The following is a 15,726-nucleotide window of genomic DNA, read 5'->3' on the forward strand; positions in this document are numbered from 1 at the left end:
AACTATTATTAATCGAGGTTCTATTCCAGTTTAATTGTTGTTGAAATTGAATATTCTGTTCATCTTATTGATTGTAACACTGATAATATTATTTATTTAGATTCTTGTTGATTACATTGGTTTTTTGTTTCTTTTTAAAAAAGTATAGCTTTTTGTTTGTAATAGTTAAATTTAATTGTTTTCTCATTAATTGTGTTCCCATTGATTAAGTTTTTATATTATCATTACAATCATCTGGTAATTAGATGGCAGCTCTACGAGAAAACAAAATACTCAAACTGTATATTCAGCTTGTACTTGATGACAAACATCGTTGACACTTTTAATTTTGTTTATCAATTGTTGATTGATAAATTAGATTGTTAATTGTTGATTAATGTACTATTAGTATATTTGTAAGATCCTTTGTCTTTTGGTTTGTCTTATTTTTTTTGGTGATTAAACTTTGGGGGAATGTTTTTAAAATTATTGATTATTATTGTTGTTGAATTGGAAAATATTGTAACTGTTAAATCATTGAATCGTCTTAGATTGGCAAACAATTAAGAATTAGTTGCTAATCCACTTGTTTGATTCATGATTTTTGTTTTGATTTCCTTATTTATAAGAATAGCTTTGAACAATTTAATAACAATTAAGGCTGATACCAGGGCTCTAATTGTCCATTAGTGAAGATTAAATTAGTGGACGGTAAAGGCACTTGACGTTTAATTGTTGAGTTTTGTGAAAATCCAGAAGATGATGAGGGAGATGATGATGAGGTTTTCCTTTGATTGTCTTTCTGATGTTTATCACCAATTCGAGGAGAATCAATCAAATTAGAGACAAATGTTTCCACTTTCGAGCAAAGAGAATTGTTAATTTCGGTATTACGAGATAATCTGTAAAAAATCAAAGAAAAACGTAATTAGTTTATTATCGGCTACTAATTAGATGAAAACTTACTTGTTTATATCAAAAAGATGATGTTTCAATAATTTATTACAAACACTCTTATTTAAAGCTCGATCAAATAAAGGAACACCAAAGTGACATTCAATTAAAGTCCAATATTTAAATTCATCATTGGAATGAATTTCGTCTGAATTATTTTCATCATCTTCTTGTTTTTCCTTCACTTTCTCGGAATCGTTGATTGTTTCTTGCTCTTCGTTTCCTCTTTTAATAGAAGTTGGTTCATCTTCTGTTAACGAAATCAATTCTGATTCATCTTGTTCCCAATCATTAGTTTCTTGTGCTTCTTCCGGTTTATTATCATTTACTTCGTCAATGTCATCAGATGCGGTCGGAGGTTGTGACGAAACTGCAATAATAGTTTCAGATTGAGACTCCTCTGCTTCCTTGATTGAAGGTGATGATGGACAGAATAATTGATGTCTAATTAGTGTAACAAATCCACAGGTAAATCTTAGATCAAGAATTGAAGAAAGTTTAACAATATCGGGATGAGTTTCGAATGGATTTGAAATCTCTTCATTAATCGTCTCTTCACAGGTCAACGGGAATGGTACGTAGATGAGATCATCAGAGGGAAAGTCACTTTTTGTCGCATAGGCCTGGACTAGGATCGGTGAGGTGGTTAACATTTCATTGATGGTGTGAAGCGCATTATCAGCTGGTATTTTGGCAGAGTCACGGCCCCAAGGGGTAAGGTAAAGAAATTCAAAACCTTTAAAGAGAGTGGGAAGACTTTTCAAGCGCTGATGGGCAGTTAATAGGAGTGACGGTGGACCTGCACCTAGAAGCGAGTACAAGTAAAGATTGAACCAAATTGAGTTTATCAAAGGTGAAACTGGACCAAGATAGGGAAGACTAGTGTTGGTAATTAATTGTGTCTCATTGCTGACCGGTGCAATGGACAAAAGAACTGAATAATTTTTCTTTAACAATCTATCGCAAACTTTGGCATCCAAGTTCATTAAACTTTCTGCTCGAATTAAATCAATTCCTAAACCAATGTCAGCATCATCAAAGTCACAAAGAGACGCCGTTAGATCAGGATTATGACGAATGAATTGAACTGTTCGGTATAACATGATCGCATGGAGGAAATATCTTTCCGCCTCATCACCTTCTTCTTCAACATTAATATTGTGAATCTCAGATAATTCAACGAGTAGACTGTCCACTGATTCATCGGATAATTTACCGACTTCAAACATCGTCACTGCGTGTGTTTTAAGGCCAGGGGAAAGGTTACCCATCATGAGAAAAGCAACCAGGGTGGAATCGTAAAAGAAGGCGATACGTTTAGTGTTTGATATTGAATTTGAATGTTGAAGTAACGGTCTAGATGAAGAATCAGCTGTTGGTGAGTCAACTCTATTGCCAGAATCATCAGTGATTAAACCTGAATTTGTTGAAATGATTTCTTTACCACTAGAATCAAGGGTAATGTTGTTAATTAATTTGGCCATTTGTTGACTAGTTGCGTTTGTTTTGTGGTGACCTGATCCTCCTTTAACTGACAAGGTTGATGATGAAAGAGAGGATGAAGATGAAAGTGAATGACTGATTGGAGATGAAGATAAAGCTGATGACCAAGAGGGATGACATTCGTCCAGTGTCATGGATAGTGTTTTTTTGTACGCAATACCAAGACGACAGTAAATGGAGATGGCATTTTTAACCAAAGATGGATCAATGGATAGAATTGAAGATAATTCTTTAACGGTGGTTTTCTCATCAATGGAAACAAATATTTTATACAAAAGGGTTTCCAGATAATCGCCCTGAATCCGATTCATAACAAATCCTCTCAATGGTGGAACCACAATCAGGTCATCATCTTCAATGGGAACATCAAGGTAGATTAAACCTTTCAAATATAATGAGCGAACATCTTTTTCTGCAAATTTACCAGCCACTTCTCCCTCACCTATGGACCCTCCTTCACCAATAATCATATCAATTACATCTCTCTCACTTGAGGTAGCCAAATATCTCATATCATCTTCCATAATATAACCAGGGAAAATTTTCCACCAATATTCAATAACAATATCTTTTAATGGTTTTTTGGGCAATAAATCGCGTATCGATTTACGCATGATGCCCAGAAATGATCGAGATCGACATTGATTCATCAGGTCAATATATTGATTCCGTCCAATGCCAAGAATACGAAGGCAATCGGCAGCGGTAAAATTTGGTAAAGTGTCATAACTCCTCTCGTTTTCCAATAATTCATGAATCATTTGAATATAATATTGAAACGGTGTTATCCTCATACCATAGATCAAATAATCGGATAGATGATAAGGAAATAGCATCAAATGTTCACGACTGTAACGTAACAGCTCAAGGTAATAACCTTTTTCACTACGACGAACCGTTTTCACTAGAAATTGAATCAACAAACAAAAATAGAATCATTTTAATGAGAGATGAATAAATTTTCTGGTACACAATTTGTAACAAATGAAATAGAAAATTAAAGACTCACCCAAATTGTTGATGAACCTCAGCTGATTTTTAATACTATATTCCAGGATATTGTGATCGTAATCAGTTTTGGTTCCAATGATCATCTTAACCTCATTGTCGAGCTCATCCCAGGGAACATTATCACGAACGTATTTCTCAATCTCTTCAGACATTTCTATCAGGTGAGAGATGAGAAAAAATTGAACATATGAAATCAATTGTAATTTGCCAAAAACGAATTGAAAATTGATTGAGACAATCAACAAATAAGAGAAAAATATCTCACATCAATGAGAAGATAACAGAAAATGGTAGATAAATAATATGGATGAAAATAGGAAATAGATTGATGGAAAAGTATCTCCACCAATACTTACCAAATGTCGATGATAATCTTTCACTAGTTAATCATGTATCAAGTCTAATTACTCAGTGAACTTGAATGATTCAGGTAAATCACACCGATGGAAACATAACTGAAAAAAAAGGTAAAAATAGACAAATGAAAGAGAGGAAAACAAATATAGAGATAATTGTGAACACGTTTGGTTGATTGTTCTCAGTGTTTACATATGGACAATCGGGTGAAGGGGCAAATCAAAGGTTCCAACGGAAAAGGTTGTGATTAATGTGAAATTAATTGGACCAAATTGTTGTCCGAATGGTTAAGTAACTAATTAACATTTAAAAAAGAATAGAAAAATAAAATGTAATCATTTTGTTGAATAGATTTTACCAGTTAGTTTATTTTGGAAAAAAAGAAAACAAATAAAAAGAAAGAGAAAAAAGAAAGAGGATTGAAAAGAGTTTCTTTTTTCCATATGAGAAATTGTTCACTTTCTTTTGTCTTTCTTTTCTTTTTCTTTCTTTTTCTCTTTAATTGAGTGATAATTATCTTCTCTCTCACAACTAATCACCTTCATTTCCAATCAACTTCCTGATTTGATTAGAGATTAATTTGGATTCAATCCAATGTGATGACAGTCAACTGGAATTAAATTCAACTTTAGAACTGAGATTTCCTGACAATCAGAACAATCTAATTGTAATTAAAGCTCAATTGTAACCGTTTTAATTGGAACCAAAATGAACTAAGTAATTGAAGTTCACTGATCACAATCAACTAAACTGTTAGTCTTTCATTTGTATCATTTTCCATAAAAAATAAGTTAATAAATTGTTAGAGTTAATTTTTTTTTCTTCGTCATCATAATTAATTGTTCAATTGTGATTCCAATGGTTCGAGTCTTGTGTTGTTAATTGTCACTCCAATGTTCGTGATCGTTGATATGTAGAAAAAGTCATCTTCATATCGTCGAAAAGAGCAACGGAAATGTCCTAATTTACGATCGTTCGAGTGTTCGAAAAGTCCCAGTTTTGGTTAAGATATACAACGAATTTTAGACTTAATTTATCTTCTTAATTGTAAACTGATTATTGATTAGATTGACAATTATTTCCCGTTCAATTAAATTGAAAGTAGCGCAACTTAACAGTCATTAAATAATCTTTTAAATAGTAACAATTAACAATTCAATGTCTCGGAGACTAGTAAATATTCACACAATTAAAATAAATCATCACCTTTACTTGTACTTGTTTACCTAGATAACAATTGATTGTCAACAATTAAAAGTAAACATTAATATCTAATTGTACCTTTTTGGTTAGTTACAAACTTTCAGTTGATTCTGGCGTTTAAAAACTCAATCAACTATCGATATTTAACTATTGATTTAATAGAAGCATAAATCAATCAAAGTCTTTATTATCTGAATCGGAACCATCGATTGTGGCCTTTTCATAAAAATCACTGAACATTACCGAAAATATCAATTATCTGCTAAGAAATTTACTTATTTATCGCCAAATCCCCAAACTGATCAATCGATTAAGAAAACTTTTCTCTTTCAAACTAAAGTAACTATTGGATTTGCTGTTGCTGAGAATTTCACTTTTTCAAATTCTTAATTTACTCAGTTGTTCATTTCATTTGTTTAATTTAATCAATTATTTAGTTTCGAATCTATGATACAGCTACATAAATGGACAAATTTATCTGATCTGATGGTTGGTTTTACATGATAACTGAAAAGGGAAAATATTAAGTAAATTGACATTTAGAAAACAATTGTATCGGAAATCAAGAATGATTTGATAATCGAAATCGCAATTTGTCAACTAAGTTATGAGCACAATGGGAATTTATTACTACAATTACTGGTATTACTTGTAATCGCGACTGTTAATTATTTTCAATTAAACCTTGAAGTTGGTTCATTTGAATTCGACTCTGTTTTCAAGTGATCCAGACTGGACATTAATGATTTAACCTTTCCGTTTGACCAAAGTAACACAATAATAATGTACTAAATTATAATAGTCATCAGCCTTAATTAAGTAAGCCTTAGTATCTCCATGAGATTCACAATGCATCTATTAACCTCACCAACGATACATCAAATCGCTTTTTCCATTCATTTCGCCGTTGATCTATTAATAACATTTATCAACTCATAAACTCTTGTGACTAATTTACTAACTCAATTGTACCAATAGGCTGATTTAGTTGATGGAACAATTAAACATTGAGTTGTAACGGGCCGATGGAATGAACTTCGAGATCTGAAATCCGGAAATGTAGTATGAAAGTCGAATTCAAATGGACCAACTTGAAGATAGGCAATGATCAAAGCTCTGTAACAATATGAAACCTCAGTCTCTCGTAAAATCTGACAATCAGTGACAATCAAAATGAATCACAACTATCAGTTGATGGTGATAATTATCAATTCATTTAGCTGGATAGAGGTTTAATTGAAAATAATTAACAGTCGCGATTACAAGTAATACCAGTAATTGTAGTAATAAATTCCCATTGTGCTCATAACTTAGTTGACAAATTGCGATTTCGATTATCAAATCATTCTTGATTTCCGATACAATTGTTTTCTAAATGTCAATCTACTTAATATTTTCCCTTTTCAGTTATCATGTAAAACCACCCATCAGATCAGATAAATTTGTCCATTTATGTAGCTGTATCATAGATTCGAGACAATTAAAAGTAAGCTAAGCAATCAGTTACAATCAATGATAAAAATTGAATTGTATTTGATTAAATCAATTTGATTCGAAAGGTTAAATTTTCAAATGAATTTCTCTAGGTACTACTAGGTCGGAGCTACTCCAATAACCTCGACCCGTGTTGTCTTGGAAAGTGTTGACGTTGGTGCGAATGACGTTAAATTGAACATGACTGCCGAAGAAGGAGAAGGCGATAATTCAATCGAGGAATGCTTTTTATCAGTGGAAATCGAGGATCGTTCTGAGATTAGACCTTATTGGGCTCTATCATATGAAAGTAAGTATTGAATATCTAACGGTAAATGAGTTTTGAATACTAAAGAACAAAAGTTTAATTTCGATCGATTTGCATTTTCTTTTTTTTTGACAGATTATAAAGTGAAATATGCTCGAACTGTATCGAGAAACAGCTTCACTTTTATTATTTCAGCTCAAAACCTTAAGCCAGCGGAAAAATATCGCTTCTTCGTCACTTGTAGGCACTCAGATGGCGTAATAAGCCACTCGAATAACGCTGAAATTTTAACGAAACCATCGCCCTAGGAAACATGGAATCTGTTGATTCTGCATCACAATTACCATTGACGGAACAAACAAGAATAAGATAATTTTCATTGTAACTTGGATTCTGAATAAAATTTTAATCAAGCAAATCAATGAGTCGAAATGTAAATTTTTTTATCACCGGGTCACTTTTTATTACTTACAATTAACTACAGTACTTAGATGATCTTTCAATTGCTATAAAAAACTGAAGTCAAGTAAAACCGATTGAACCAAAAAAGTGACATGGAAAATGGCTGAGTAAATTTGCTTCCAGAAAGCTTTTGAATGTTGTTAGTTGATTAAATTGTTGGATTACTCGATCAAGAATCAGTAATATGGTCAGTTGATTGCTGGTTGCACCTTCCTCCTCCCATTGAAATAATAATGATATAAAAATATCGAGATTTATTTTTGTTCAAATTGTTCACATGGTGAATTGTGATCAACTTAAAATGAAATCGCTAAGAAATTTAAATCATTTAAATAGAATTATTAAAATTTTAAATAAATATGATATCATATGATAGATCAATGGTAATTGTGAACACGTTTGGTTGATTGTTCTCAGTGTTTACATATGGACAATCGGGTGAAGGGGCAAATCAAAGGTTCCAACGGAAAAGGTTGTGATTAATGTGAAATTACAGTCGTTCAAGTTCAATATGAACAATTTAAAGAGACACTGAAACGGCTTAAAGATCAAATGAAACGGATTAGCGACTAAAAAGATTAAGAATATTTTTTAAAATTCAAGTGAAACGTTTTAAAGGTGATCAGAAACAATTTAAAAGTATTTCATTTTCTCTATGAGATTTGTAGAACCAGCTAATGTCCAAGAAATTTGTAAATCAATGAAAATCACTCTTACAATTAATTGAAATTTGACTGTCGCAAATGCTTTGTTAACATGATTGGATGAATCTAAAAATGTTGTGGTGGTCAAATCATCATGAATTGAAGGTTTTCAATGAATTTGAATGAACTGAAAATGAAACACTTTTTAAATTGTTTCTGATCACCTTTAAAACGTTTCACTTGAATTTTAAAAAATATTCTTAATCTTTTTAGTCGCTAATCCGTTTCATTTGATCTTTAAGCCGTTTCAGTGTCTCTTTAAATTGTTCATATTGAACTTGAACGACTGTAATTGGATCAAATTGTTGTCCGAGTATTTAAGTAACTAATTAATAACATTTAAAAAAAATATGTCAATTATGGACTAAGAAATTTAAACTACTTCGATCACATGATGACTTACATATCTAAATGTTGTGATGGTGAAATCATCATGAATTAATTAACTAAATCACCAAATAAATTTTTTTTTAAATAAAATTTTTTTGAAAAATAAAAAGAAGAAAATGAAATGTTTGAATCTGTTTCTGAGCCTATTTAAAGTGTTTCACTTGAATTTTAAAAGAAAATTGTTAATCCTTTTAGTCACTAATCTGTTTCATTTGATCTTTAAGCCGTTTCAGTTTCTCTTTAAACTGTTCATATTGAACTTGAACGACTGTACTAATTCATCACCAAACCCCAAACTGACCAATCGATTATCCGATTTATTATCGACGATCGACCTCCGCTTTCATTACTGAATTACCATACAACTTTTTTGACCGGACTTTCTCCCACTTCGTGGATCTCAACAGAGTAACACCATAATAATTAAGTGAATTGTTGTTTAATTCTTGCTCTTCTTTCACTCTTAATCAAAGGTTACCCTGGAAATGGCGTTCTCTTCATGTTAATCATTGTAAATTATGACAAAAGATCATCATCAAGATATATTTGTGTTTGCGAAATTATCACTAGACATTTAATTGTATGCATGTTTCCACAGTTAAAAACAACAAGTTACAATAGATAATTAAACAAATTTGTTTTTTTTTCAGTCAATCTATTAATCGAGTTACTTTTTGATTTCAATATTTGTAAGTTAATTGTTTGGTTGATTAACAAATCAATCAATAATGATTTCTTCACACTATGGAGATGTCAGGAAACCACCTTAATTGGGCTTCAACAGGATCGCAGTTATACTTGTGATTAAATTAAAATAACAGGTTGATGATTATGATGATGATGATGAAGATGATTAAGTAAATCACAATCGTTAATCTTAATCAATATTAACCAAAATTCAGTGTTAGAACTAGAAACAAATTTATTCCAGTTACAGTCGTTGTTTTTTTTTGTGTTTCATATTGTGTTAATTTAGTTACAGCTGAAAATAACATTTAATTAGCATGCTAATTGTTGACGATGACAATGATGATGATGAAGATGAAATTGATGAAAATTAAACAAGAAAAACAGCAAAAAATAATCCAGAGAGTTAAACAAACAAGGTTTTTTTGATTCGATTCGAGGTCAATAAACAATCATAGCCTTGGACAAAATAAAACAATCAACGATTAGCGTGATGATTTAGCTCGGTGACGATGAATGGACTTGATTCGTTGATTAAATTATCAATTATCAAGAACATAATTTACAAAATGAATTGATTGGTTGGATATTTTTTCTTTTGATTCTCGGACAGAGTTGTATTGAAGCTTTTCCTTTGTTGACAGTTAAACTTTGTTACTTTTCCAATCAATGAAGAAAAAATTAGCTTTTTTCATTTAATTAGCGGACTGATTAAAATGAAGCACATTAGAGGTGAATTAAGCTAATTAGAAGATAACTATGATTATATTAATAAGTGAACACACACTTATAAACCATCACGGGTTAATTGTTTGAAGATACTCATGATAATAATCCAAATTGATTTCGCTCAATGAATAGTTGATGGTGTAAAAGTTGCAGATAAAATAAACAGCAATTAGTTGATTGTATTTACATTTCAAGACCTCTTTTTATCCATGATTTCGAGAAACAAACAGTTCGACACATTGGTGACAGTTTACTGCTTTAATAATAATCATTATAAAAGCTAATTGTTGACTCCTCGATCCACAATTTAATCGTATGTTAAAAACAGTGGAATATTTTTCCATGATTTATGAAATATATGCTTCATAAAATCAAATCCTTGACAAACGACTTTCTCATGATGATGTAGAGGTAATTTTGAGTATGATCCAGTTAGTATTTCGATCTGATAGTCTTTCGATTGAATAATCTCATTAACCAAAGTCTCCGAATCAGAATTTATATCAGGACAATCTCTTAAATCAATTAGTTTCAGATTGGGACATGATGTAAGTATATCGTAAATGTGAATGTCTTTAAATCCTGGGCACGATCTAATAGCAAGATGCTTTAAATTAGGAACCTTTTGTAAAAACTGTGGTATATTGGTCCATTTGATTGGTCTCGGGTCCTGAATGAATCAATGGAAAGAAGAAAATTAACAAATTAGCATCACTGATTTAACATGGATTCTTTTACAGTTAATTGATTAACCATTATGATTATAATCTAACCTTTGATCGTGAGTAATATTCAAGAACTAGGTTTTCAAGAGATTTATGATTCTTTGAAGGAATAAAGTTAAATTCTGTATCATTAAAACGTAAGAAAAGGCTGTTCAGTTTTGGACAATTATCGATAAAATTATTGATACATGTATCGGGTCCATAGAAATAACTTATATCTAATTCAAGAACTTGGAGAGACTCTGTAGGTAATCCTTTATATGTCAATAGTCTTGCTCCTGAAAAATTGAAGAGAAAAATATTATTAATCAATAGGAATATATTTATATACAGTTAGTGTATAATTAGAGATAATTAGAGTAAACAATTTTCATGCGATTAATTTGAAGAGGAAAAATAAATGAAAACATTTACAACATCAGATGATTAGAAATTTTGATCAATTGTAAATATTTGATTATGTCTCTCTCTCTGTGTAAGTAAAATTTACCTTCATAATGATGAATATGAATACGTTGTAATGATTTGCACTTTGAGATTATATCATCTAGATTATTATAATTATCTTCGAGGAATAATTGTCTTATGGTATCTGAACAAAGGCTTATCACGAATCCATTGCTTATCGTGAGATAACCAGGAGCCAACATTTCAATATTCTTGAGAAACATGGATTTACATGGTCCCTCTGGTTCGTAATAGGGATAAGCTACTCCTTTGATTTTCTGTCGCGATTCCAAGGCTCGTAAGAATATACCTTCTTCTGCTCGATCCAAGCTCTTATCTACATCGATTATCTTTGGTGGAAGCAAATGAAATAAATTAACGATTATTATCAAGGTAGGAAAGAGAGAGAACGATCAATGAACAAATAGACAAATTAACTAATTTTCATTGATATTTACCTTTAAATTAGGAAGTATATTCATGTAATGGTAACTATATTTATCTGGCCGGTAGAAGATGAATTTCCTTCCTTGATATAAACAATTTTCTAGAGAGAAAAGTAAATAAGAGATGGAGAGATTGATTTATTTTAATTAGACTCATAAAATGTATGGTTGATGAGAATGATTGATTATTCATTTAGCAATGAATCTATTTTATGATGATTCGGGTAGAAAGAGAATGTTGATTCGATGAGAAATTCAAGTCAACATGGAACTTGAAGCGAAAATAATTGAAAAATTGTTCAAAACGCTCAATCAAAATATTAGAAATTTAAAATTATTCTTCTTAGGAAAATTACCTTTAGATAAACAGGCGATCAGGTAATGAACGTGGTTCAACCGTCTTTGGGCTAATGTCCACCAATGTCTACATACTGGCGAAATGTAAAATTGGTGAGAGAGAGAGAGAGAAAAAATGAATCATTAGAACTAAGAAATAATTAAATTGTGAAAGAAATGAAAATAGTAAAGATTGTAAACAAAATTTACCTTTAGAACAGTTGATTACATCTTCTATGAAGAGAATTCGTTCAAACATTAAATCAAGTATTTCATCTGGTAGACTGTCAATGGACATTCCGAATTCGTGAGTCCAAAACACTCGTTATTTTATCGTTACAATGATATTGGTCAATTAAGGGTTTGCGTTAGTGGTTCTAGTGGCGAGTATGATGAATGGAAACAGTAACAATGGTGAAACATGAAGAAAGATACAAATAGAGTGAAATAGATACTAGAGATGCAGGAAGACAGGGAGATAGACAAAGAGAAGGAGAAAAGGAGAGAAAATGAAGAAAGAACCAAAGACAGAGAATAGAACACAATTAGTGGAGAAAATGATGAAATGCAAAAGAGGCGAGAAGAACTGAAGGGAAAAAGGGTAATGATAATTCACAGAGAAAACAGAATCTGATTGATGTTACATTTGAACAGAGAATAAAAAACAGTGTGTGAGAGAGAGAGAGAGAGAGAAAGAGAAAAAAGAAATCATGAAACAGAATTAAAAGAAAGGGAAACAGAAACTCTGTAATATTATCACTGGAATAGTAAAAGGTTCAAGGTTGTAAGAGAAGAAGGAAAATAAAAGCTATCATATGGAAAGAAGAAAGAAACACAGAGAGAAATTGAGAGAAAGAAAGAAAACTAAGTCACAGACAGAAAAAAAGAACATTTCATTTGAAGAATTTCTTCTTACTTTTCTTTCTTGTTTTTAGAAATTTGTTCCAATTGTTTCATCCGAATTCATTGGTCGTTCATTACATCGAATTACATTCACAATTCAAATTAAAAACAAACGAATCAACAATCAACAAATCACTTTGATTCTTTCGTCTTGACACAACAGGTACAAAGAAAAACAATAACAATTTTTTTCTCTTTTTCTCTTAGCAACCGTTGTCATATCATCTCCAGCTGATGCTTTTAATTTTCTTTGTTTCAATTAGTTTTTCTGTTCGAAAATTCATCTTTTTGATTGATTCTGTTGGAGGGACAGTTTATTGAATCATTAAGTTTGGTTTTTGATTAAATGAGAAATGAATTGGGACAATTTTTTCAAAATTCGAAAATTGATCTTTATGAGTGTTTTTCTTTTTGTTTTGGAGTGAAAAATGATTAACTTAAATTTTATTAAAGTTAAACAATCAAGGAACCGAATTAATTGGTGTTGGTGCAATAGCAGAAATAGAGACGAAAAAAGTTGTTCATGGTAAAAAAAGAACAAAAAAAGAAAAGGGAAAAATTCGATTAATTTGATTGGTTAATTAATTTCTTGAATAGATAGTTGTGATTCGTCGGCTTTTGGTTCTTTCGAGGCAAATTGAACTTCATCGATTGGACCTTCGTAAGATGGAGGTTTGTCATCAGAAGAAGATGCTAAATATTTTGAGATCATGTTCTTGAAAAGAGCTTTTTCTTTTTCTTTTTCAATCTTTAGCCCATGTCGAGCTATAATTAGTTGATTTTTAGCTGCTTTGTTCTCAGGTTCGATTTCCAATAATCTCTCAATGTCTGCGATCGCCTTTTCGAATTCCTTGAGACCAGAATAAGCTGATCCTCGGCGGAAAAGTCCCTTGCAATTGGTTGGGTCAATTTCCAAAGCGGAATCGCAGTTCTTGACAACATCGGTGTATTGTTCGAGTTTAAGGTGAACCATCGCAAGATTTAGATGACCCGCTAAAAGAATACTGTGTTTTTCTTTTTCGTCTACTTTTTCTCCACCTTTTTCCATTTCCATCTCTTCATCTTCTTCTTGTAAGTTATTGTATGGACCTGAAAATGCGAAGGAAAAAATGAAAATTGTTAATCTTTGGTTCGAATTTTTCTATTGAAAGATTTATAAACTTACCGATTAATGTTGGAATTCGTTTATACTGTTTTAGAGCGAGTTGTAATTTATTCTCTTTTAAATAAGCTGAACCTTTGTCTTTGGCTAATTTAGCCTGTTCCAATCTCTCTTCTGCTGTCATTTCCCAAGTTTCCTTGATCTTTTCGAAACTCTTAAGAGTAACTTCATAAATAACTTCTTGGTAGTTGGAGGGAAGGTTAAACTCAGTTGGAGGATTTGATCCCCAAGCATAATCGGAACGGATAAAGATTAAAGCTTTTTCACCGGTTTTCATTTTGCCTATTCCGAGGTCAAGGCCATCCGGAATGTTCACTTCACTGGGTTCACCATGACAATATGTAATATCCCTTTCTTCAAACACAGCGTCACCAAATTTACCAACAATATGAGCCTGAATGGTAGCACCATCATTAGGAGTAGAATATCCAGTTCCCTGGACAATTATTCTTTTTCTAACACCGGCATCGTCTTTTTTGGTACAATCCATCATCTTCCAGTCAAAAAGTTCAATCTCAAAGATTAAAGTAGCCTTGGGAGGAATCTTTGGTGGTGAACCAGCATCACCATACCCATAATCCGATTTAATGGTAACCTTAGCTAATTCACCGGCTTTCATGGTAGCAACAGCGAGATCCCATCCTTTTATTACTTGACGCTGACCCAACATAAAGGAGAAAGTTGATCCTCGTTCCCGAGAAGAGTCGAAAATAGTTCCATCTTCAAGAGAACCGACATAATGAACGAAAACTTTATCACCAGTAGCAGGATTTTCCCAACCTAAAAAATGAGAGAAAGAAACATGTGAGTTGAGGAAAGAACAATAATCAGGAGAAGAGAAAAAGAAACTAAACCATTATACCAATAATGTCCATTCCATTTTCTATTCAACCCAAGAAAGATAATTTCAATATATATGAACAATTAATTAACACATACCTGAACCAGCCTTAAGAATCTCTTTTAAAACTCCACCATCTTTACTCTCGGTAACATCAATGGAGTATTAAGAACATCATCTTTACCGGAAATATCTTCACAATCAGAATCTGGCCCTTGTGCTAAAACTGTATCCGCATCAACGAGATCCATTATAAAAAGATTCAAACACTTTATACAATTGACCTTACAAAACAATCACTGATGGAGGAATATGAAGAAATTAAATCCAAATTAAATGGATATTAAAAAAAGGGATTATAATTAAATAACAGAAAAAAAGGTTAATAGAGAGTCAAAAGTAACACCAGTTGGAAGACCAACAAAGCGCAAAGATAACACGAATGAGGAAAATTGTCAGACAGAATTAACTAGAACACTGTCAGCAGAATTAATAAAAATATCAAAATTAGTTAATCAAAAATCAATAACTTTTAAAAGATCACAAATTGTTAATAAAAAAGGACAAACAATCAATGTTACCTGAGATTAAAGCATTGGACAAATTGACATGAATCTAGAGATTTCTTTTCGGAGCCAACGCCATCTGTTTTTCTCCGATTAAACTAATACAAATTCCAATTCTTTTTTTATAATTTTAATTGTGCTGATTGTTTCGATTAATTAGTTTTTCAACCGACAGTTTTAAGTTTAATTTATTAATTTACAGAATTTCTTGTGACATGTTGGCATAAAGTTTAAGATGATAAATAGAAATCATTTGGATAAATCAATGAGTTGGAACTTTTTTCGACATTTTCATCAATGATTAGAACCATTAATTGAATTTTTCTTATTATTTTTTTAACAGAATTGATCTTTAATTTAATTCCAACTTGAAGCTATCGCTAATTACAAACGAGACTCATGAAGTTCATTCTGTATCGTTAATCAATAAATTGATAGTTCGAACTATAAATAAGCGAAAAAAAAGGAAAATACGAATTCGAACTCTTTTTGTACAAAGATGTTCGATAATTTATTTCTCGAAGTGATTAGTTTTTGAATACAAATAACAAGAAGTTATAAATAATCTACAGGCGACGAT

The 15,726-nt window shown here is 31.5% G+C and overlaps 3 protein-coding genes across 4 annotated transcripts; all 3 read right to left on the bottom strand.

Moving 5' to 3' along the window:
• Window positions 1–131: 131 nt before the first annotated feature.
• On the bottom strand, window positions 132–4,214 carry LOC128393827 (protein FAM91A1-like). The gene is made up of 4 exons (XM_053354041.1): window positions 3,804–4,214; window positions 3,446–3,601; window positions 946–3,340; window positions 132–881 (listed from the first exon to the last, which is right to left on the bottom strand). The coding sequence occupies exons 2-4, from the start codon at window positions 3,597–3,599 to the stop codon at window positions 635–637; spliced, it is 2,796 nt and encodes a 931-aa protein (XP_053210016.1). The 5' UTR covers window positions 3,600–3,601; window positions 3,804–4,214; the 3' UTR covers window positions 132–634.
• A 4,635-nt stretch (window positions 4,215–8,849) lies between these two features.
• On the bottom strand, window positions 8,850–12,739 carry LOC128393015 (uncharacterized). 2 transcript variants are annotated; one of them, XM_053353117.1, is made up of 7 exons: window positions 12,591–12,739; window positions 11,885–12,051; window positions 11,695–11,769; window positions 11,351–11,439; window positions 10,936–11,242; window positions 10,494–10,723; window positions 8,850–10,390 (listed from the first exon to the last, which is right to left on the bottom strand). In XM_053353117.1, the coding sequence occupies exons 2-7, from the start codon at window positions 11,970–11,972 to the stop codon at window positions 10,028–10,030; spliced, it is 1,152 nt and encodes a 383-aa protein (XP_053209092.1). In that variant the 5' UTR covers window positions 11,973–12,051; window positions 12,591–12,739; the 3' UTR covers window positions 8,850–10,027. The 2 variants fall into 2 exon arrangements, with proteins under 2 accessions (XP_053209092.1, XP_053209091.1); XM_053353116.1 differs by having other exon boundaries at window positions 11,885–12,482.
• A 316-nt stretch (window positions 12,740–13,055) lies between these two features.
• LOC128393014 (peptidyl-prolyl cis-trans isomerase FKBP4-like) lies at window positions 13,056–15,175 on the bottom strand. Its single transcript, XM_053353115.1, is given in 4 exon segments — window positions 13,056–13,666; window positions 13,743–14,519; window positions 14,679–14,738; window positions 14,741–15,175. Coding segments are annotated over 4 exon segments (1,440 nt in total). The 5' UTR covers window positions 14,832–15,175; the 3' UTR covers window positions 13,056–13,154.
• Window positions 15,176–15,726: the final 551 nt, after the last annotated feature.

The sequence above is a fragment of the Panonychus citri genome, unplaced genomic scaffold, assembly GCF_014898815.1.
Source record: "Panonychus citri isolate SS breed McGregor unplaced genomic scaffold, ASM1489881v1 Contig00138, whole genome shotgun sequence".
Taxonomy (NCBI): Eukaryota; Metazoa; Arthropoda; class Arachnida; order Trombidiformes; family Tetranychidae; genus Panonychus; species Panonychus citri.

Coding starts and splice junctions, on each gene's coding strand:
- LOC128393827 (XM_053354041.1), bottom strand. CDS start 3,599: ATGTCTGAAGAGATTGAGAAATACGTTCGTGATAATGTTCCCTGGGAT. Junction 3,341..3,445: donor GAGGTTCATCAACAATTTGG/GTGAGTCTTTAA, acceptor TTCAATTTCTAG/TGAAAACGGTTCGTCGTAGT. Junction 882..945: donor CATCTTTTTGATATAAACAA/GTAAGTTTTCAT, acceptor GATTTTTTACAG/ATTATCTCGTAATACCGAAA.
- LOC128393015 (XM_053353117.1), bottom strand. CDS start 11,972: ATGTCCATTGACAGTCTACCAGATGAAATACTTGATTTAATGTTTGAA. Junction 11,770..11,884: donor TGTAATCAACTGTTCTAAAG/GTAAATTTTGTT, acceptor ACATTTCGCCAG/TATGTAGACATTGGTGGACA. Junction 10,391..10,493: donor AATATTACTCACGATCAAAG/GTTAGATTATAA, acceptor TGATTCATTCAG/GACCCGAGACCAATCAAATG.